This window comes from Trichosporon asahii (assembly GCF_000293215.1).
Source record: "Trichosporon asahii var. asahii CBS 2479 unplaced genomic scaffold scaffold00005, whole genome shotgun sequence".
Lineage (NCBI taxonomy): Eukaryota > Fungi > Basidiomycota > Tremellomycetes > Trichosporonales > Trichosporonaceae > Trichosporon > Trichosporon asahii.
In genome coordinates this window covers 145,732-165,786 of record NW_014040919.1, presented here as the reverse complement: position 1 = coordinate 165,786, position 20,055 = coordinate 145,732, and the positions used below count along the sequence as shown (strand labels likewise).

General features: G+C 61.0%; 7 protein-coding genes across 7 annotated transcripts; 4 read left to right on the top strand and 3 right to left on the bottom strand.

The window, feature by feature from the left end:
• Window positions 1–120: 120 nt before the first annotated feature.
• Window positions 121–2,395, bottom strand: A1Q1_04554 (uncharacterized protein; the record flags this gene model as incomplete). Its single annotated transcript, XM_014327987.1, has 3 exons — window positions 121–1,519; window positions 1,840–2,166; window positions 2,289–2,395. 3 exons carry the CDS (start codon window positions 2,393–2,395, stop codon window positions 121–123), a joined length of 1,833 nt encoding a protein of 610 aa, XP_014183462.1.
• Window positions 2,396–3,476: 1,081 nt separating this feature from the next.
• On the top strand, window positions 3,477–5,413 carry A1Q1_04553 (uncharacterized protein; the record flags this gene model as incomplete). Its single annotated transcript, XM_014327986.1, has 2 exons — window positions 3,477–4,609; window positions 4,654–5,413. 2 exons carry the CDS (start codon window positions 3,477–3,479, stop codon window positions 5,411–5,413), a joined length of 1,893 nt encoding a protein of 630 aa, XP_014183461.1.
• Window positions 5,414–5,596: 183 nt separating this feature from the next.
• Window positions 5,597–7,057, bottom strand: A1Q1_04552 (flavocytochrome c; the record flags this gene model as incomplete). The annotated part of the gene is made up of 1 exon (XM_014327985.1): window positions 5,597–7,057. One exon carries the CDS (start codon window positions 7,055–7,057, stop codon window positions 5,597–5,599), a length of 1,461 nt encoding a protein of 486 aa, XP_014183460.1.
• A 796-nt stretch (window positions 7,058–7,853) lies between these two features.
• A1Q1_04551 (uncharacterized protein) lies at window positions 7,854–8,440 on the bottom strand (the record flags this gene model as incomplete). Its single annotated transcript, XM_014327984.1, has 2 exons — window positions 7,854–8,048; window positions 8,108–8,440. 2 exons carry the CDS (start codon window positions 8,438–8,440, stop codon window positions 7,854–7,856), a joined length of 528 nt encoding a protein of 175 aa, XP_014183459.1.
• A 1,150-nt stretch (window positions 8,441–9,590) lies between these two features.
• Window positions 9,591–11,741, top strand: A1Q1_04550 (negative regulation of gluconeogenesis-related protein; the record flags this gene model as incomplete). Its single annotated transcript, XM_014327983.1, has 1 exon — window positions 9,591–11,741. The coding sequence occupies one exon, from the start codon at window positions 9,591–9,593 to the stop codon at window positions 11,739–11,741; it is 2,151 nt and encodes a 716-aa protein (XP_014183458.1).
• Window positions 11,742–12,056: 315 nt separating this feature from the next.
• On the top strand, window positions 12,057–14,090 carry A1Q1_04549 (RNA-binding protein; the record flags this gene model as incomplete). Its single annotated transcript, XM_014327982.1, has 4 exons — window positions 12,057–12,167; window positions 12,213–12,785; window positions 12,847–13,140; window positions 13,203–14,090. The coding sequence occupies 4 exons, from the start codon at window positions 12,057–12,059 to the stop codon at window positions 14,088–14,090; spliced, it is 1,866 nt and encodes a 621-aa protein (XP_014183457.1).
• Window positions 14,091–15,063: 973 nt separating this feature from the next.
• On the top strand, window positions 15,064–19,733 carry A1Q1_04548 (uncharacterized protein; the record flags this gene model as incomplete). The annotated part of the gene is made up of 4 exons (XM_014327981.1): window positions 15,064–16,452; window positions 16,491–18,950; window positions 19,015–19,314; window positions 19,368–19,733. The coding sequence occupies 4 exons, from the start codon at window positions 15,064–15,066 to the stop codon at window positions 19,731–19,733; spliced, it is 4,515 nt and encodes a 1,504-aa protein (XP_014183456.1).
• Between the last annotated feature and the right edge of the window lie 322 nt (window positions 19,734–20,055).

Below are 20,055 nucleotides of genomic sequence, written 5' to 3'. Positions count from 1 at the left end.
AGTGATCGCTGCAATTGCAGGTTGGGCGGGTTTGCACAAATTCATGGCTGGCCTTCAGGCCGTACAATGGTCTGATACTGTTTACAAACAAGTTTATACACTGTATTCACTGGATCTCCTCTACTTGCCGAAGCTGGCCATCAGCCCGTGCGCCGGCGGTGTCAGCCCGGCGGCCTCCCATGCCTCCTTCGTTACGCGCCAGCGCATCTCCTTGCCCTTGCCCTCGCGCGTCGCCACCTCGCGAATCTTGGCGTCAATTGCGGCCTTCGTCGTAATGTCGTCAAAGTGCGACTTGAGATAGCTGATGAGATCCGACAGGATCTTTGGCGAGCCATCGACGAGACGCAGCAGCTCAGCGATGTGCGACGAAGGGAAGGCAACCTTGGGTGCAGGGCGTGACTTGGGCTGAAGTACGTTGGTGGTCGCCGATGCGTCGCCGAGAGGCATTTTTGCAGGAGGCTCGGGTGCCGCAGCAGCAACCTCATGGGTGCCCAGAAGGCATCGCACCTTGATGTGCACGCCGACGGCCGTATCCGAGAACGACGGCTTGTAGCGAGGTGCCGGATCCGGAGCAACATACTTGAATGGGTCGATGGAAGCAGGCGTGTCGTTCAAGAGCTGGATACGATACTCCTCCAGCCCGTCCATCGGCTCCGCAATCTTCTGCTCCCAAACAGGACCGCGCCAGTACGGGGTCAGCTTTGTGACACGCTTCGGCACGAGCTGGCGAGGCTTCTTCCTTTCCTCCTTCTTCTCCTTGCTGAGCTTGCGCGGCGAAGTCTCGGTGGGGGACAGCATCGGAACGTCTGTATCTTGCTGGAAGAGCAGATCGTCCGAGTCATCGAGCCAGTCGTCGAACTCTCCTTCCTCCCCGTCGTCAGACATGGCCTCCTCCGGTTCTCCTTCTCCGAAGTCGTCGACGTCATCACCACCCTCGTCGTCCTGCCACTCATCGCCAGAATCGTATGAGTAGTCGAATATCGGGTCCTGGCCAAACGGCGTACGAGGACCGACAACAAGTGACTTCTTCGTGAACGTTCCCGAGTACGGTGGTCGCACCTGCTGGTCAAAGGCAAGGGTCTTCCACGGGAATTTTTCGTTATCCGCGAGCTGGCCCAGCACAGCTTGTGGGTCTGCAGCTTCCTGGTGAGCGGCCCAGACGTCGGCAACCGTTCCATGACGAGGTGCAGTCTTCAGTCCCTGGGAAAGCTTTGGCCGCGTGGAACCCGCAGCGACCTTGTTCCGTCGGAGATGGTCGTTGATAAAGTCCCTTGCAGTCCATGACGAGACGTCGATGTTATCGGTGCTGTCCAGGGGTGACCACCGGTTGACAGGAGCGATCTCGACGTTCGCACGCTGCGGCGCTGGCCGGAATGCGCGGCGGTAGTCGCTCTCATCCGAAATTGGCTTGCGCGGACTACTTGGTGCGGCCGGAGCTTTCGGCTTGAAGAAAGAGCCAAACATCTGAGCCTGCTTGGCCTTGACCTCGGCCTTCTGCTTTTCCTCGCGTTCCTTGGCCCTGCACTGTCAGTTATGATTTTTATGATCACTCACGCTTTCTTCTCTTCCTGTTCCTGCTTCTTCGCATCGCGCTCAGCTTGTTTGGCAAGACGTTTGGCCTCTTTCTCCGCCTCCTTCTGCTCCTTCAGCCGCTCCTTCTCCTCTTTCGCTTTCTCTTTCTCCTCTTTAGCCTTTTCCTTCTCTTCCTTGGCCTTTTCCTTCTCCTCCCTAGCCTTCTCCTTCTCCTCGTCCGTGAGCTTGACCCTGGGCTTCTTGGAGGGTGACGCGCTCCGCCGACTGGAATCCGTTGCGGCAGTCGCCTCGCGGCTCTTGCGCGACTCCTGCTTCTTCTGCCCAGGAATGTCGTCCAGCTTGCCCTCGAGCAGAGCCGTCTTGTCCGCGTCCGACATGGCGAAGAGCATGTGCTCGCACTCCTCGCGTGCGCGTTCGCGATCGACGCGGCGCGCCTTGAGATCGGCTATCCGATCGGCAGGGAAGTACTTCTCGAGGTCGTTCGCTTCCCAGCAACGAATCTGCAGGCCGGCGGGAAACTTTGAAGCGGCAACATTGAAGTCGGCGGCAGTGAAACCGTACTGCTTCTGTGTGAATAGCTTCGAGACGAGAGGAGTGAGAAGCTCGGGCGTGAGGGCGTCTGATGTTAGATAGCTCGCTGCGGGCGCAGCTTACCGTCACTTTTGGCGATCTCGTTCTTGAGGGCTTTCACGAACTGCCCCTCGGTAGCGGAAGAACTTCTTGTCAGCGATCGCTCCTGTTGTTTTGTTGCTCACAGCTCGTGCCCAGCCATGACGATCACGTCATGGAACTCGTCCGGGATGGAGTCAACCTTGCCACCACCTTCCTCGATGTCAAGCAGCCAACTCTCCACTTGAAGCATGCCTGCGTCGGGTCAGAAAATGTCGTCGGCGTGCACTTACGGCGACGGGGGATCGCACGGGAGTACGGCTCCTGGTTGAATATCAATTTCTTCCCTTTCAGTTCCAGCAGTCCTGGGCCTAGTCGTCAGCACTGGACAAGGAATATCAGCTCTATGTCATCACTCACTGCTAATTCTCGGCCGCTTGTCGTTACTTGGTCCTGGTGTCGCGTTGTCTGGAGGTCAGCGCATGTGTACGCGGAAAGAACATGCCTGTAGCTTTGCGTTTTGGTCCCTCGGAGACCGGAGAGTCTGGGATAGGTCCCGGGCTAGACATGCTGAGGTCGATGACCTCGGTGTCCATGCCGTTAGACGTCATCTGGACGAAAGTGGTGGCGAGGTAGCGGAGGAAGGGTATAGGGACAGCAACAACAAGTGCGAGCAGGCTGTCATGAAAGTCGCGTCAACCCTGCTCACGAGCCTGATGACATTCGCGACGCGTCGAGCGGAACCAAATCTCCGCGTTGTCTGGTGGAGAGCTTACGGGGGTGGCAACATAAGATAGATAAGGGCCTTCGGATCCGACCGGGAGTGGCCTAGCGACGTTCCGGACTGCAGTGCGCGCGACAGTGATAACAACCCAGGAGCTCACCGTGGAGTGTTGATGCTCCGTAATGGTACCCCGTCCTCTGTTGTGAGAATTGCATCTGTTCCAGGACGGCGCTGTCAGGGTAGAGCGATCTCGTCGCAATCCGATTTCCCTTATCGCTCGAGAGGCTGCCAAGCTACCGAAATGCTATGCAAGCGCTTACAACCATGGGAGTACATGAAACGACACAGCTTGACACTGCATGCTTCAGATTGTACCAGTTGCAGGCGCATATGCGTGCTTGTCTTCAGCAGGGGAAGGTGAGGCCGACTTGGCGCTTCGCGCAGCTGCGTGAATTCGTGAAACGATTAGTCGACCGCCGATCCATGGTCTTGGTCTGGTGCCTGGGCAACTCCGTTCGTGGTGTCACTTTCGGTGATCCAAACAGTCTTCCTTCCTCATCACCCAGCACTCAGCACTCAGCACGTTTCTGTAGTTCCAACGGCCAACAACATGCCGACACCCGACCCTGGCGGGCTTGGTACCCGCCTTCCCCCGGAGATCATAGAGCTTGTCGTTGAGCAGCTGGCTCTGTGTCCTGGGCGAGACTCTCCCCACACCAAGAGCGGTCGTCAAGCCCTCGCCACCCTCATGCGCGTTTCTCACACCTTCTACAACATCGTCGCCCCCATACTCTATTCTCGCATCGTGCTCACCCGCAACAATGCCGATGCTTTGTTCTACGGCTTCAAGCGCTCAGAAAGTGTCCGCAAGACCCGATATGTGTTCGAGAGCAAGGAAGCGTACGCGGCGGAATTCAACAAGTTTCGCGACCTCTTCCTCGAACCCAATGAGGACGAAGGCAGTGACGAAGAGGAACATTCAGCTCAGCACGATCTGCATGAGTCTCACTACGCCGATTTGGACCGATGCGCTCTCAACCTGACTGTTCGGTGGCGGCAAGGGAAGCCCATGCCTGAAGACTGTGGCGAGCATGGCAACCCATTCGAAGACGATGAAGACTCTGACGAAGGCGAAGACTCTGAGTATGGAGAGTACTCGGAGAGCGAGGAATACTCCGGCGATACCGAAGATTACAGTGATTACTCGCAACCCGAGGAAGACGGGGATGACGACGATGCTGAGGTAGGCGTCGAGGTGGAGGAGATGATTACTCCTCCGCGCTCAGAGAACGACAGCGAGCAAGACATGTCCGACTATGAGTCATTGTCGGAGACGGATGACGATGCCCCTTTCGAACCGCGTGCAGCCCTCGATCCCGGCGCAGAGTCGCGCGAACGCAAGCAAAAACTTCTGCTTCACTGCCGGGTGCTGCATGTTCTTCAACTGCCGAGTCGGGATCTCATGCGCGATCTTGCACACGTGCCTTGGTCCATGAAGCCTGATCATGTTATCGTGTCCTCACGGGCCGTTCAGAGGGCCATCAAGTCCGACGTTTATCGCTCAATTCACAAGCTCGGATTTGAAGCTGATGACTTCCTCGCAAAACTGTTCGACTTTGCTGAGCATACCTGCATCACCTGGCCCAGCGACAAGGCCCCCACGCCGAAGCAACTGTTTCGATTCGTGAGGAGAAGTGAGGGTATCGACAACAAAGTGATCAAGAGAATCCGCAAAAGCGCTGAGTGAGTGGCAGGAATGCATCGGTGGCTGACTGCAGGGCATGGAGCTTTGACTCGCACATGGCTCGCTCCCTCCGTCTGCGCGGCAGTGCAACGTTTCATGGCCTCGATTCGGTTTCCGAGAGCTGCTTGTACTCGCCGGAAGGAAGCAAGAAGCGCTACTTCAGCCGATCGCAGTGCAAGTTTGGCGACGTTCGCATGGAGGGTCAATCTCTGATCTTGAACCTGAACGATACTGCCCCAGACCAGCCCCTTCCGCCCCACGAGTACGACACGTTCGAGTTCATCAGCACTGGCGACATTGACTTGACAGCGCTCAGGAAGGAGGTCAAGCCTTACACAACGGGACCGCATTGCCTGTTCATGTCCGCATACTACGACAACATCATCGCCACGGCCGCCAATTATCGACTGCGTGCTCGAGTTACAGCCGCAGTGGAGAAGCTGAGGCGCTCGCGTGACGTCCTCGAAGCGTACCTAGATAATCGCTCATCCGCAACTCCTACGGACACGAGGGACGCAGCGAACGCCGATGAGACGTACAAATGGGCTCGTATCACCCTCCGTGAGCTGGAAGAGTATCCGGGCGCGCACGAGGATCTGTTCGAGGACAAATTGTATGACCTGTTCGAGGAAGAGACGGCCAACTTCCCTCTGACCAGTGAGCGCCTCAAAATTACGGCGCTCGAGGACGCGGAGCCCTGCTCGGCTTGCGGGCGCAAGGACTTTGAGGAGGAGGAGACGCTCAGCAGTCTCATCGCCGCCACACAGAGCCTCCCCCTCATGACCACGAGGATGAAATGCTAGACACTCGTTCGCCTATCCATGTACATACGCAAGCACCCACCAACAGTGCCTGTTTGTCCATAGCTCCCGATCGATGCACGATGTCTTCGCTGGTCCCTGGTCCCGTCGCATCCTTCCCAACAAGACACTTTGATACACCCTCGCATGAACTATATACAACAACTACCCGACACTCTCTCGCCTCTACTCCTGCCTCGCCCCAGCCGCCTTCGCCGCGTTGCGCCCCGCAATGCGTCCAAACACGACGCACTCGAGCAGACTACTGCCTCCCAGGCGATTATCCCCGTGCAAGCCACCCGTGACCTCGCCCGCAGCGAAGACGCCCCCAATCTGCCCCCCGTTGGCATTAAGCACCCTCGCGTCGGCATCGATGACGGCCCCGCCCATAGTGAAGTGCGTCACGGGCGTAACCCTGCCAATACACACCTCAGCATCGGCGTCACCAGCCTGGAGGGTCCAGTGTCCGAAACTCTTCCCTCCAAACGCATCCTGGTCCCCGGCGACACCAGCGGCATACGCGTCAACAGCGGCGCGGACCTTGTCGTCGAGATCCCGGACTTTGGTGCGGCGGAGCAGGCCCTTGAACACGTAAAAGTCGACATGGGTCTTGGCAGCACTACATGCGCCAGGGTCGAGGAGGAGGGTGACGTCCCACTGTCTCCCCTCGCCCTCCTTCGTAGGAAGACGCATAATAGCAGCAGACACGTGTTCCCTCGTCTCGAGCTCGTTCACGAATCGTCTACCTTCGTGCAGGAGTATGCCGCCCTCACCCCTCAGCGCCTCGGCGGCGAGGAACTTGATGGGCTGTGTCGGTTCCTTCGGATCCACGAAGCCCGTCGGGTGGACCTGCACGCTGTCCATGTCCACGAGCTCTGCGCCCGCGCCCACGAGCAGACTGTGGGCGTTGTCGCGCCTCGCGTCATTCGTGCTCGGCATACCTGCCAAATCGGGCCGGTAGTGGGCCAAGAGCCCGGGCCCATCGCCCGCGAATCCGCCCGAGGCGAACACGACTGAAGCCGCTGGGAGGGAGACGGCGCCGTCGTCTGGTGTCTGGTACGTCACAGAGAGGGGCGAGAGGGAGAGCGCGGTCACGTCTGCGTTCGTGGACAGCGTGAAGCCCTCCGACGCCTTGAGTTTGTTCAGGAGCGTCGAGACGATGGCGAAGCCCGGCGGCGGGCCCGAGGATCCGCGGTGTGTGCGGGCCGCGCTGTGCCCGCCCAACTGGGCGACTTTGCTGAGATCCACCCCCAGACTGCTCAGCCACTCTATCGCAGACGCAGACTGCTCGACCAACGTGTCGACTAGCGCCTGGCGGGACGCCGTGTACCGACTTCCGGCAGATCGGATCGTGTCGCTCTTGAACAAATCGATAGAATCACCGGGCGGCTGGTACGGCGTCGGTACCCCGTTTATCCCGCTGCTGGCTTTGATCGAGTTCCCCCCCGGCTTGGTCGCGCGTTCGAGCATGTGCACCCTCTGTCCCGCGCTGAGGGCTTCCATGGCCGCGCTGAGGCCGGCGAGGCCCGAGCCGATGATGACGACGGGGGGGCGGACGCTAGCCAGGCCGCTTGTGAGGCTGCTGAACATCATGAACCCGATTGCGGTCGAGAGGAGGATGAGGAGGGCGAGTTGGCGCCGGTTCATGGCGACATGGGTTATTAAGAGTGAGCTGAAAGGGGGTAGGCTGGAGGGCTGGAGGGCAGGCTGGAAGGGGCAGGAGGACACGGGGGCGCACGAGGACGCATGAGGACGGGGCGAGAGACGTCGCATAGCCGGCGGCGGAGGGGATCGCGATGGCGTCAGAAGGTTAGTCACTGCTCGGAGTGGGCCGGACTTGCGGGGGGCAATGACTCAGCTGGCATGTCGTGATGTCAGCGGCGGCGGCGGCGGCGGCGGGGGGGCGGCTCTCACGATCTGCAACAGAATACTAAGACAGGGAGAGACGCAGCAGTGCGTAAAGACGAGAATATGCAGCAAGGGGGACAAGGCTAATGGTACATGCGTGGTGTATTATACAAAGTCATGTCAGAACAGGTAGTCGATCACAGGGCATGTCTTCGCGCAACGTCTTCGGCATCGTGCCTCAGCCCGCGTGTTAGTACTCGGCTTGGTTGTCGCCGGATGAGTCTTCGCGGTGGCCTAGCTACCACTCCAACTCTCTTACTGATTTATACTGGCACTCCGGCCACTCTCTCATGGACACATTGGCCCATCTGGCAACCTGTGACTGTGTTGCAGATCCGTCCCAGAGCTCTTCAGCTCTCCGGATCCGACATTTCGGAACCTAGTCCGACTGGCACTCCGGCCACATACCTGTTATGTGCTAGTGAGTATAGTCTCGAATGGCAGTGTGCTGCACTATAACCCACTAGGGCTAGCTCAGAGTATGACTTCTGACTTAACAACTTGTTGTGCTGGAAGCTTCGAGCGCCGAGCGGATCTACTCCCAGTTGGACTGGAAGTCTCCGTCCGAGAACTCGGACGGGTCAAAGTCCGACTCGGAGAAATCCTCGGGGTTGTACTCGTACTCGGAGTCCGAGTCGTCGTAGAGGTCCGCAAGGGAGGGGCCGAGCGAGCGCGTCGTCGGGCGGATCGTCTCGCGACCGATCGCGAGCGTCTTGGACGACTTGATGCTCTGGGCGTTAGCTGATGACCGTGCAAGAAGCTAAGGAAGGAGTGAAAGGTTTGACTTACCGAGCACCTCCTTGCACCACGCAGGAATGCCTTGGGGGAGCGGACGCGGCTGCGGGACGCACGCACGGCGGCGTTGTGCCGCGAGCCGGCCTTGAGCGAGACGGGGGCGGTGAGGTATTTTCCCATCTTGCCTGTTGCGTTCTTGTTGTCTGTAAGGGATTGATTGAAGCAGTGGAAAATTAAATCAACGTAGGATTCTTCACTCTCGGATCGTCTTTCGTTCTCTCGTTCAGCTCGGTGAGACACAATACGCTTGATTGATGGGGGGACAAAGGAGTGGCCAGACTGCCTTCCTTTATACCTTGCAGAAGGGATCGACATGGAACGGAACATAGCGAGGTACGATCTGGACGACGCGTCTGTGTTCGATCAACTTTTTGGCTCCGCGACATGACGCCGGTTCTCGACCTCCACCTAGGGCCACACTAACGCCACGCGGTATTTACGTAAATGTGAGAATAGGGAAGACGGAGCCAGATTATGCACAGTCGGCCATGGCTAGGGTCTGCTGCACTCCACCACTGCCAGATGGCGTCCAGGGTGAGGGCTTGCCGGAAGAGAGGGGACTGTCGGGTTCTTGCGACAAGCGATTGTGTGCCCGGTGCAGTGCGCAGTGAGTAGTAATGCACCCGTCAAGCCTCATTTAGAGTGACCCCGCACCGCCCATGCCAAGTGGAGCACGCACGTGGCCATGACGCACTGCTCACAAAGCAAATCCATGGCTTCCCTTCCCCGCGTCAGCCAGCCCTCCCTCGAGATAATGACTTGACCTTTCGCGTGCATCTTCTTTCAATCGACAATCGACTCCATCGCTCCGTTCCTCTCCTCACCACACCCCTGGAGCGCATCGCTCGCTTGACGCAGCTCCGGACGTCATTCTCGTCACTCCCTCCTCGGAGACTCATCATTCAACCTGACCCACCTTATATTTTCTGTTCCACCTTCAACTCACAACTCCCCGCTGTGCGGCTCAGTTGTTATTAGACTCGACCCGATAGACGGATCGGCGTTTCCCTCTTCATTCCTGTCTCGCAGTCGCAGCCGCGGCCATCACACTCCCCCCCCCCCTTACATCACCCACTTCGCCCATCACGTCCTCTCCTATCACTCCCATCAACACACTGCTCTCTGCCGACAGCGACCAACACACAGCCCCAGACACCATCACCACAAAGTCCTCTCGACAAGGCCGACCCCTCGCCACCGACCAGGGCGCACAGACTCAGATCGCGATTTCGCCTGCAGTGAGTGGTGCATCCTAATCCTATTGCCGTTGCGCACTTGCGTTCCTGCACAACGAGTCCTGGCCCCTATTCTGGGCGTAGTGACGCTCCGTCTCTTGTCTCATTCCCCCCCACCCTGCAGGTCCATCTCTGCATTGTACACTTCTTGTTCACGACATGCTGACACGTCTCTTCTCGCCATAATCGTCTACGTCTTCCCCACCATTAACTCTCCCTGTCGTTCACCGCTTCCTGCCGTGATGCAGCAGCGTGGAACCGTTCGCCGCCGCTCCATTGAATCCGACAACGACCCCACCATCACCCAGCGACCCAGCAGGAGACCCCGTCACGCCACTTCCGCCACCCATTCGCACTCTTCCAGCATGGGCGCTCCAACCGCGATTCACAATGGGGCGAACAACGGCGTAGCCACTGGCGTCACCGACGACGCCGCCTACGAGGAGGGTCCTTACATTCCGCCTCCCTCTGTTCTCGACCAGATCCGCCCGTACGAGCCGGCGGGAACGCTCATGTACGAGGACGACCGGGACTGGAAGCCCCAGGAAGTCGATGTGTCGATGGACGGCACAGACAGCAGTGGCGAACCTGCCGCGCCCCCCATCAGGAAGCAGGACTATAGCAAGCGCATGCCTATCGACCGCGAGGAGATCGTGCGCCTCATGCTCCAGGGCCTCGAAGATCTCGGCTACCAACAGGCTGCGTCCGTTCTGTCCAAGGAGTCTGGGTTCACGACGTCTTCGCCCGCCGCTGCCGAGTTCCAGGAAGCGATCCTGGGCGGCCGGTGGTCCGAGGCCCTGCATTTGCTGCCTGAGCTCGGTATTGTCGATCACGCAGCGTCGATGGCCGCGGAAACATCGTCTTCGCGTAGCAGCATTGCGTCCGGCAAGACAAAGGCGGCTGATCCCGCCGAGGCGCAGTCCCCGGCCAACAAGGCGCGCTTCCTGATTGCCCGACAGAAGTACCTCGAGCTTCTCGAGGGCGGCCAGCAGAAGAAAGCGCTCGCCGTGTTGCGAAGCGAGCTTGCCGCCGCCACGACGCAGGACCCCGAGGCCCTGCACGACCTGTCTGGGTTTATGATGTGCCTCGATCAAGACGAGCTGTACGAGCGAGCCAAGTGGGACGGTGCCGCTGGAACGTCCAGGCGACTTTTGCTGGAGCGGTTGCAGGAGCACATCTCGCCCAAAGTCATGCTGCCCTCACGACGGCTGGCGACTCTGCTCGACCAGGCGCGCCAGCACCAGCAGCTGTCGTGTCTGTACCATGACGACAACGAGCCGGTCTCGCTGTACAACGACCACCAGTGCGAGAGCGGCACGTTCCCGACAGTCACGACGCACATATTGCAGGACCACACGGACGAGGTCTGGCGCATCGAGTGGAGCCCGTCCGGTGACATGCTTGCCTCCGCCAGCAAGGACCGAACAGTCATGATCTGGAAGCTTAAGCCACCAGAGCATGAGGGTATGGACTATGGCATCGAGGTCTCGCACCGCCTGTCTGGACACACGGCGCCCGTCGATGCCCTCGCGTGGTCGCCCGACAGCAAGACGCTCGTGACGTGCTCGGACAAGCAGGTCTACCTCTGGGACGCCGTGACGGGTGCGCGCAAGCACGTCCCGAACAGCACGAGTCCGCACACAGACACGATCAGCGCCGTGCAGTGGCTCCCGGACGGGTCCAAGTTTGTCGTATCGTCGCTCGACTGCTATCTCGTCTTCTACGATGCGTCCGGCACGGTCCTTCACAAGTGGAATATTAACAGTATCCAAATTAGTGACTTTGCGATCACGCCGGACGGCTCCAAGCTCGTTGCCGCGACGACAATCTTAAAGCGCACGAACCCGGGCGGGAACGGAAAGATGAAGCCGTCGATCAGCGCGCGGGTCGTCGATGGCACTGACACGGCGACGTGGGCCGAGGACGGGCTGCAGTACAACAACATGGACCACGGACTCGTCGTCATCAACCTCGCCGATAGGGATATCGTCGAGTACGTGACGGACATGAAGTGCAGCGGTGTCACGTCCATCAAGCTGAGCCACGACGGGCGGCGTGCTCTGATCAGCTGCACGCCCGACCAAATGCAGCTGTACAGCCTCGACCCGCATCCTCACTTTGTGCGCCAGTACATGGGCCACGTCCAGTCGCGCTTCCTGATTAGGAGTGGGTTCGGCGCGCCCAAGGACCGTTTCGTGCTCTCTGGCTCCGAGGACGGACACGTCTATGTCTGGCAGAGCAACTCGAACACGCCCCTGCACGTCCTCTCGGGACACACGGACACGGTGAACGCCGTCGCGTGGAACCCCGTGCTGAGCCGCAAGCTGTTCGCGAGCTGCAGCGACGACCACCAGATCCACATCTGGCAGCCACCAGGAGGCCGAGTGGAGTAAATCCCCTAGTAACCTAAGTTGTAGTAGATGCCTAATCCATGTATTCGTATGCTTCAAGAGCAGAGATGTGGGAGTGTGAGAATCGTGCATTTGTTCTTCCGCAGAGCGTTCTCGCGTTCCCGGAGGATCGATAAAGTCTAATTCCATGGATGGGTGGCAAGAATGACGAAAGAGGGGCTGTCGGTGGTGTGGAGGCGGGATCAAAAAGTTCACCATCCTGCTACGGTCGTCGATCAGAGTCAACCCGTCCAAAATCTTATCGGTACGGCGGTACGTTGCGTCAGTCAACCAAAACAAACCCCATAGCCGACGACAATGGGCAAGACCAAGACCAAGTCCGGGGAGAAGCGCAAGGCGGAGCCCGAGAGCACCTCTCTCTTCGGGGGCAAGAAGGACGAGGGGCTGAGCGGTCTCTTCAGTGCGGCGGTGGGTCACTAGCTAGCAAGGGAGTTATCGCGAAGCTAACATCAGGCTACGTTTACTGCGCCCACGGCGGCGAAGAAGAAGGCGAAGCTCGCGGCTCCCGAGCCCGAGGAGGCTGAATCTGTTGGCGAGGACGAGAGCGACACGACCGAAGACGAAGACGAGGACGAGTCGGCCGACTCGGACGTGGGCCAGGAGCCCGCAGACGAGGCCGATGCCGACTACGCTGCGACGCGGGACGCGATGGATGCCGCCATCGCCAAGCGCGCGCAGAAGGCGGCGGCGAAGCGGGCCGCGGACGGAAGTGCGGCCGTCGAGGCGAAGGAGGCGAAGGAGCTCGCGAAGCGGGTCATGAAGGGGGCCAAGGCCAAGGCGGCCGAGGAGGCGGCTGCCGACGAGGCTGAGGAGTTGGATGAGGAGGAGGACTCTGAGGCCGAGGGAGAGGCAGAGCAGGAGGACTCAGACTCCGAGGCCGAGCTCGTCCACGAGTCCCTCAAGACCCCCCCCGAGCGGAGAAAGCGTGATGCGAAGAAGTACGTCCCGGAGGACGAGAGCCGGGCGGACCGGGACCGGCGGACGATCTTTATCGGTAACGTGCCCATCGAGTGTGTCAAGGAGAAGGTGAGTCCCCCTAACCCCCATCCCCAACCTTCCCATCCAAGCTAACGTCTAGTCGGCCCAGTCCGCGCTGAAAGCGCACATCCGCGCCTTCGTGCCCACGGCCAAGATCGAGAGTGTCCGATTCCGCTCCGTCGCGTTCTCAAAGCCGACGGTCGCGCTGCCGGACGACGAGGAGGCGGGCAACGCCGAGGGTAAGCGCGCGCGGCGCGAGAAGGCGCGTGCGGCCGCGTGGCGCAATGCCCAGGACGCCGACGAGGGGCGCGGCACGCGGAGGGGCGAGGACGACGTCGTTGATAAGAGCAAGAGCTTCCTCGACGCGAAGGGCAAGCGCAAGGTTGCGTTTATCAAGAAGGACGTGAGTGCCGTCTTGTGTTTTGAATCGACTGCCCGCTGCCCATACCAAAAGCTGACACACAGTTCCACGAGAGTGCCGCGGCGTGCAATGCCTACCTCGTCTTCGAGCATGCGCGCCCAGACCGGCCCGCAAACCTCCCGCCCCTCATGAACCCTTACGACGCGGCCGCGGCCGCGCTCGCCGCCAACGGCACAGAGTTCATGGGCAACACGCTGCGCGTGGACACGATGCGTTCCCCCGCCGCCGCCGCGCTGTCGTCCGCCTCGACCTCACTCTCGAAGCGCGACGCGTGGCTCCCCTCGGGGACAGACCCGAAGAGCTGCGTCTTCGTCGGCGGCCTCGACTATGCCGCCAAAGAAGAAGACGTGCGCGCCTTCTTTGAGGCGCTGGTTGTGTCTGAGCGCGGCGCGCCCTCCGAGGGGACTTATGTGACCTCGGTCCGCCTGATTCGGGACCGGGACACGCAACTGGGCAAAGGGTTCGGATACGTCCACTTCGTCGACCGGGAGAGCGTGGACGAGGTCATCGCGCTGCCCTCTTCCAAGCTCAAGTTCGCCAAGCGCCCGATTAGGGTGCAGCAGTGCAAGACCCTCCCCGGGGCCCAGAAACGCCCCGTGCTCTCAGCCGTCCCAGCGGGCTCGAAGAAGGCGCCGAAGAAGCTCCGCACCGCCCCAGCAGTCATGCCCAAGGGCAACCCCGAGCTGGGCGAGAAACTGAAGAACCTGAGCAAGGATGAGCGCAAGGCGGCGAAAGCGAGCGATGCGGAGCGTCTCGCGCGCCGTTTGGCGAAGAAACAGGCCAAGGTCGCCGCGCAGCATCGCGAGACTGGAGCTGTCAAGCTGGCCTCGACCAAGGCTGAGAAGAACTCTCGGGCTAAGAATGTCAAGGCCAAGAAGGGACGGGCGAGGAGCTCGAATGCCATTGCCAAGATGAAGGGCGCTAGGCAGTAATGTGCCCAAGGCGCGCCAGCGCCTGAGGCTGCCCAGTTGGATGCTCAGTGCTAGCTGGGCCAGCTGGGCCAGATGGGGGATCGGCGCTCGTGACGAAGTGGGGGCCAGATGGGAGAACCAGGGTCTCTCCCCGCGGGCCGGACACGAGGGGTGCATGAGAGGGGGAAGCGCTTCACTCGGTTGATCTTCGATCACACCATCGCACAGAGAGAGGAGCGCCATAGACACCAGATATATACCATTGTTCGAAAATGTATGACCTATCACATGTGCACCGAAGAAGCACCGAAGCATGGAAGCACAGACAATAAGACTAATCGTCCTGCTGGAACAAAGTGGTAGCATCCCCAGGTGCGACAGGTGCAACCTTGTTCTGATCGTGTTACGGCAGTAGGCAGAGCTACGAAGAGCGGGGGGGGTCGTGGGTGTCAAGTTGCTCAGGAATGTCCAGGGTAGCCGTGTTTGAGATGCGCCCAGCGTTATACTAATGGATGATTAGCAGGTGATTACTTCGGCTGCTTGTAAACACGCGTGAATTGCTAATGTGACGAGTCTGAGGGAAAGGGTGGCGTCGAAAATGTTGGGTGTAATACTGGCGTCCGAAGCCCTCGGACCGCGCGCCAGGAGCGTTGCAGGGGCGACATCGCGCGGGTACGCGCTAGTGTTCAGGAAGCCGGCTTGGCTTGCATGGCTCTTGCGTTTGAAGCCCTTGCTTGGGATGCATCGCGCGCGCGAGTTACAGCATGCAGAAAGCAGCAAGCAAGCAGCAGAGGAGAAAACACTCCTGCACCCAGCCAGCGGATGACCCAACATGAGCCAGAGTGCTTCAAAGTCGGGTGGGTGAGACATGCACCGCAGCCTAGTCCATCTCATCTCCTCCCTTCCTCTCCATTGATCCTCCCTCACATCCTTCCTTACCTTCACTTCTCTTGCGACTCCAATCCACCAATCCGACCCTCACCCTCACAGCCGGATGGCGTCCGTCCTGGCCATGAGCGAAGCCCACCGATTCAGACATCCTGGCAATGGCACCCATGGCGCTCTGCGCAAGGGCCCAGATTTAGGTTTAGGTGCAGGCATAGGAACGTCCAACGCCAGGATGCCGAGGCCAACCGTCGACCACTCCTCTGTCAATGCACACAACCACAAGCCCCACCCCTCTCCTCAGCCAGCAAAGCACACCACGCACACCTCACACACCACGTACTCCAAAGCAAATCCTAGAGATCGCCCCGGCTTCCCCGGCACATTGTCGAACCGCCCTTTCACAGCTGGAACCACCTCCGCACAATCTTCTCTCGCATCGTCTTCGAACACTTCTCCGTCTCGCCTTCCCACCCTCGCTGCAAAGCGCGACCGCCGCGACCTCTATCCCTCTGCCAACGGCGACTCCGCGTCCAGCTCCCAGGCGACACTACGGCCCCCAAACTCGGCCTCTACCTCGCCCCAGAAGCAGCTGAACGGCGACTACAGACTCCTGAGCGACGTATCGCTGAACGGATACCGCAGCAACGCGAGCAGCACGTACAGCTCGCCCGCCAGCCGCAACAACTCGCCTGACCCGACGACCTTGTCGCGCTCTCAGCTCGCCTCCCCGTTCCAACCAAGCGCTGGACCGAGCAAACTCACAGCAGGGTCTTGGCGGACGGGGCTCGACCGGCTCCAGGACCTCGATCTCGATTTTTCGCATCAGCAGCAGCGTCCAAGCTACGGTCTCGCCGGCCTTTCGGAGGACGACGACAGGCAGGACGACACTGGATACCGGGAACGAGAACAGCACAAGCGCGACAGCGACCGCTTCACGGCCGTTCCTCGACCATCGCGCAGCCGCTCCAAGCCCCGGAACCGGGATCGCCGCAGCAAAATCGACGTGCGAGCGTTAGCGTCCCCGCCGCCGCTGGAGCGGAGACAGACGGCGCCAACAGAGGACAGCCACGACAGCAGCGCGGCATCGGCCGGTACGAGCGGCACGAACGGCACACACATGACGACGATGGACCTGAGCGCGCTCTCCCACTCGACGGGGAGCACGGCGCCGACGACAGTCACGAACGGCACCTCGTCGCGCCCCCACACGTACCTCGACAATGACGAGATGCACCTCGCCCTGCTTGCGGGGCAGGCGGCGGTCGACTGCGACAAGCTCCCGATCTCGACGTGGGACGAGGTCGAGCTGTGGAAGAAGGAGCTGAGCCACCTCTCCTCCCGCCTCGACACACTCCAGGCGAGACACCAGCGCGAAGTCAAGATTCTCACCGCCGCCCGGACACTGCAGAAGCTGAATACGGCGAACAAGCGCATATCACGCCACACAATGGAGAGCCTGGAACAGTCTGAGCGCCGCGTCGCGGCCGCCGAGAAGGTGAGTGCTTCCCCTTGGGCGTTCAAGCTGACATTCAGGAAGTTCTAGTTTTGCGAGACCGCGAGGCCGCCCTGCGCCGCCGGCTGATGGAGCACTGGGCCGGCGTCATGGCCTGGGAGGTGCGGCGGCTGGAGCGTGCTGCGGCCGATCGGCAGGAGAAGCAGGACCTGTTCCTACTCGAGTCGCGCCGCCGCGAGGAGGCGTTACACGACCACGTCGCGAGCCTGGAAGCCGAGCGAAGCATGTCGCGTGGCATGGACGACAGCCTGGATTCATCGGACCAGGTGTCGGAGATGCTATCCCGCTTAGAGCTGTCGCAGCAGAACCAGCAGGAGCTCGAGCACCAGCGCGAGCAGCTGCAGGTTGAGCGCGATATTCTGCACCGAGAGAAGGAGGCTCTGCGTCAAGAGCGCGACGCACTGCACGGTGAGAAGGAGAACCTCTCGCGCGAGCTGGTCACGCTGCAGTCGTCACAGGAGAGCCAGCGCGCCGACGCCGACACGCAGAAGAAGACGGTCGAGCGATACCAGAAGCGCATCGCGGATCTGGAAGAGATGGTCGTCGAGCTGTCGCGCCGCGAGCGCGCCCTCGAGGAACAGATCGCCGAGGCGCCCAAGGCCGACGAGCTCGCTGCGCTGTCCGCCGAGCGAGAGCAATGGGAGGCGGAGCGAGCCCGTTTCGACTCCGAACGGGAACAGCACGCGGCTGCGCGGGAGCAGTTTGAGGCCGAGCGCAGCACCTGGGCCGCCGAGCGAGGCGAGTGGAACGACGAGCGTGCCGCCCTCGACCTCAAGCTCAGCAAGCATGCGCATCTGATTAGCGAGTTTGCCGACGCGCGCAAGTCGTGGGACGTGGAGCGTGAGCGGCATCAGGCCGAGCGCACGGCGTGGGAGTCGGAGCGTTCGCAGTGGGACAACGAGCGGAATCAGTGGCACGCCGACCGTGGCGTCGCGGCCGATAATCAGAGCCTGTTCGACACGGAGCGCGCCAGGTGGGCCGCGGAGCGGGAGGCGCTCGCTGCCGAGCGCGAGAACGACCGCGCGGCGTGGCTCGCGGACCAGCGAGCGGAGCGCGCAGTGTGGGAGCAGCAGCGGGACGCATGGGAGCGCGAGCGCGCGCAATTGGAGCAGCAGCTTAACAAGCTCGAGCTCGAGCGCGACATGGCCAACAGCGACCGCGAGCTGAGTGTGTCTCGGCACGACGCTCTCGCTGCTCGCCACGACGAATTACGTTCCCGCCACGAAGCGTTACAGGACGAGCACACGGCACTCCGCAGCACGCACGACCAGGTGCTTGGCGACCATACGGCGCTGCGCAGCACGCACACCAAGCTACAGAGCGACCATGCGCGTGCACTCGACGATGCTGCCGCGGCATCAAACGTGTCCAAGACGATGGCAAAGAAGACGACCATGGCGCTCGCGGCGATCCTGGGCAAGCTGGTCCCCGAGGACGAGCTGGGCGATGCGGCCGTCGAGGTGCGCCAGCTTTTCGAGCGGCAGAGCAAGGATCTCGCCGACCTGCGCGACGCAATGGACGAGGTCAACAAGGGCCTCGAGGAGGAGGTGCGCCGCGTCACGGCCGATCGGGACCGATGGCACGACAAGGCCGACGAGCTCGTCAAGGCGCACGACACAAACGTCTCGTCGAGCCGCGAGGCGCAGGGCGAAATGACCGAGCTCGTGCGCAAAATCCGCGCACAGAACGAGAAGATTGCCGAACTGCAGTCGCAACTCGAGTCTCAGCCCAGGGCTCTCTCGCCGTCATTGCTCTCGCCAGACCAGGCGAGCCTGTCGCAGGCGTGGGCCCTGCTTCCCTCACCAAAGGCGCGCGCCGAGGCTGGCCTGACGGAAGCCAATGTTGTCTCGCCCTCATCGCACGTCAACTTTGGCGCCCTGCAGCACGCCTATTCTGTCCAATCCAACGACGGGTACCCCGGCACCAAGGGGCTGGTGGAGCGGATCCGGGGCGTTGTCGACGACGGCCGCGTCATGGCCGAGCGCATGGCGCGCATGGAGCAGGACAAGGAGCGGCACAAGGCCAATGCAGCTCGTGCGGCCAAGCTCGTCGAGGAGAGCCAGCGCAGCCTGGCCACGTACCAGAAGCAAGTCAAGGATCTGCAGGACCGTCTCCAGCAGGCGACGGGCAGCCCCGTATCGTCGCCCATCGTCTCGCCCGTGCGCGTGCCCGACCTCGAGACGCGGTATGCGCTCGACGACGCGCGCGCCGAGATCGCAACCATGCGCAGCGAAGCAGCCAAGCGGGCCGAGGAGCTCGCCAAGCTGCAAGAGTCAAACCAGGCCCTCTCCACTCGAACCCTAACGCTGGCCGAGGAGGCCGAGGCGGCGAAAATGGCCGCAGTGGGCAAATTGCAGCGCGAGCAGACCCTGCTCCAGGCCGAACTCGACACGCTCCGGTCCAAAATCAAGAAACAGGAGGCGGACACGGATAACGAGCGTGCCCGCCAGACGGCGCAGAACATGACGCTGCTCGAGGAGGTCAACTCTCTCCAGGCAGAAGTAGCCGACCTGCGGGCCAAGCTGAGGCAGCGCTCCTAGCGAGTCAGGGTCGGGAACACCGAATAGTTCCTCTGCACTGGGCGACCGGGGCGAACGCGAGCGGAGCGAGCGTGAGCGCCAGCTTGAGCGTGAGCAAGGCAAGCGAGCTGGGTTAAGTGAGCGCGAGCAGCGAGAACGAGAGAGGGTACAGCACGAAAAGGAGATCAGGGAGATGAAGGCGCGCGCCGAGGTGGCGGAGCGGCAAAGGCTAGAGAAAGAGCAGCTGGAGCACGAGCGCGAGGGCCGGGGTGAGAACGACGTCCGGCGCGAGGGGAGGGGGAGTTGGCGCGAGAGCTGGAAGAAGGTGAGGGGACACAAGGCGGCGCCAAGTGCCAGTAGTGCGGGAGGAGGGGGTAGGTGGTGGCCATGGGGCTCGTCTACCCCGTCCACACCCTCTCCCCCGCCACCGCCGGTCACGACGCCACCGACCCCGCCGCTCAGCTCTTCTCCGACGCCGAGTACACCCACGCGGTCAGTGTTCTCTACTTGGACGAGTCCGAAGACGGGATCAACGGGGTCACCACTCGCCAGCCCGAGGTCGACGATGCGGTCTCTGCCGAGGTCGGCTTCGACGCCGCTGAGCCGGTAGTCTCACTTCCACTCCTCACCACTGCTTCTTCTCCTCTCACTCTAGCTCGCTCCCGCTCTACTCCCACTCTCATTCTCTCTGCTTGCTGGGCCGCCTGTTCTCCTCGACCTCTTTGCTCTCGCTCGTTGTCGTGATCGTAGCTCGGTCTCATCCTGCTCGTTCGCTGCGCTCGCGAACGAGCCAGGCCAGTGCCATTCCGAAGGGTTGTGAATATGTCTATATCTTTGTGCATCACATGTCTTTTCTTTCTCTTTTTTTGTAACACCGTACCACATAGCAAATAGATAGATGGTCTTGACCTACTCTTGGGATTTATGCACTCGTGCAGAGGTTCTACTACCACAACGTGGTCCATCGGCGGTTCGCATAGCAGTCTGTATCGCAGTGTGCACACAGATGGCTCGCAAGTGAGCCCCTGCGAGTCTTGCATGGCGGACTCAACTCGGCCAGTCGTTA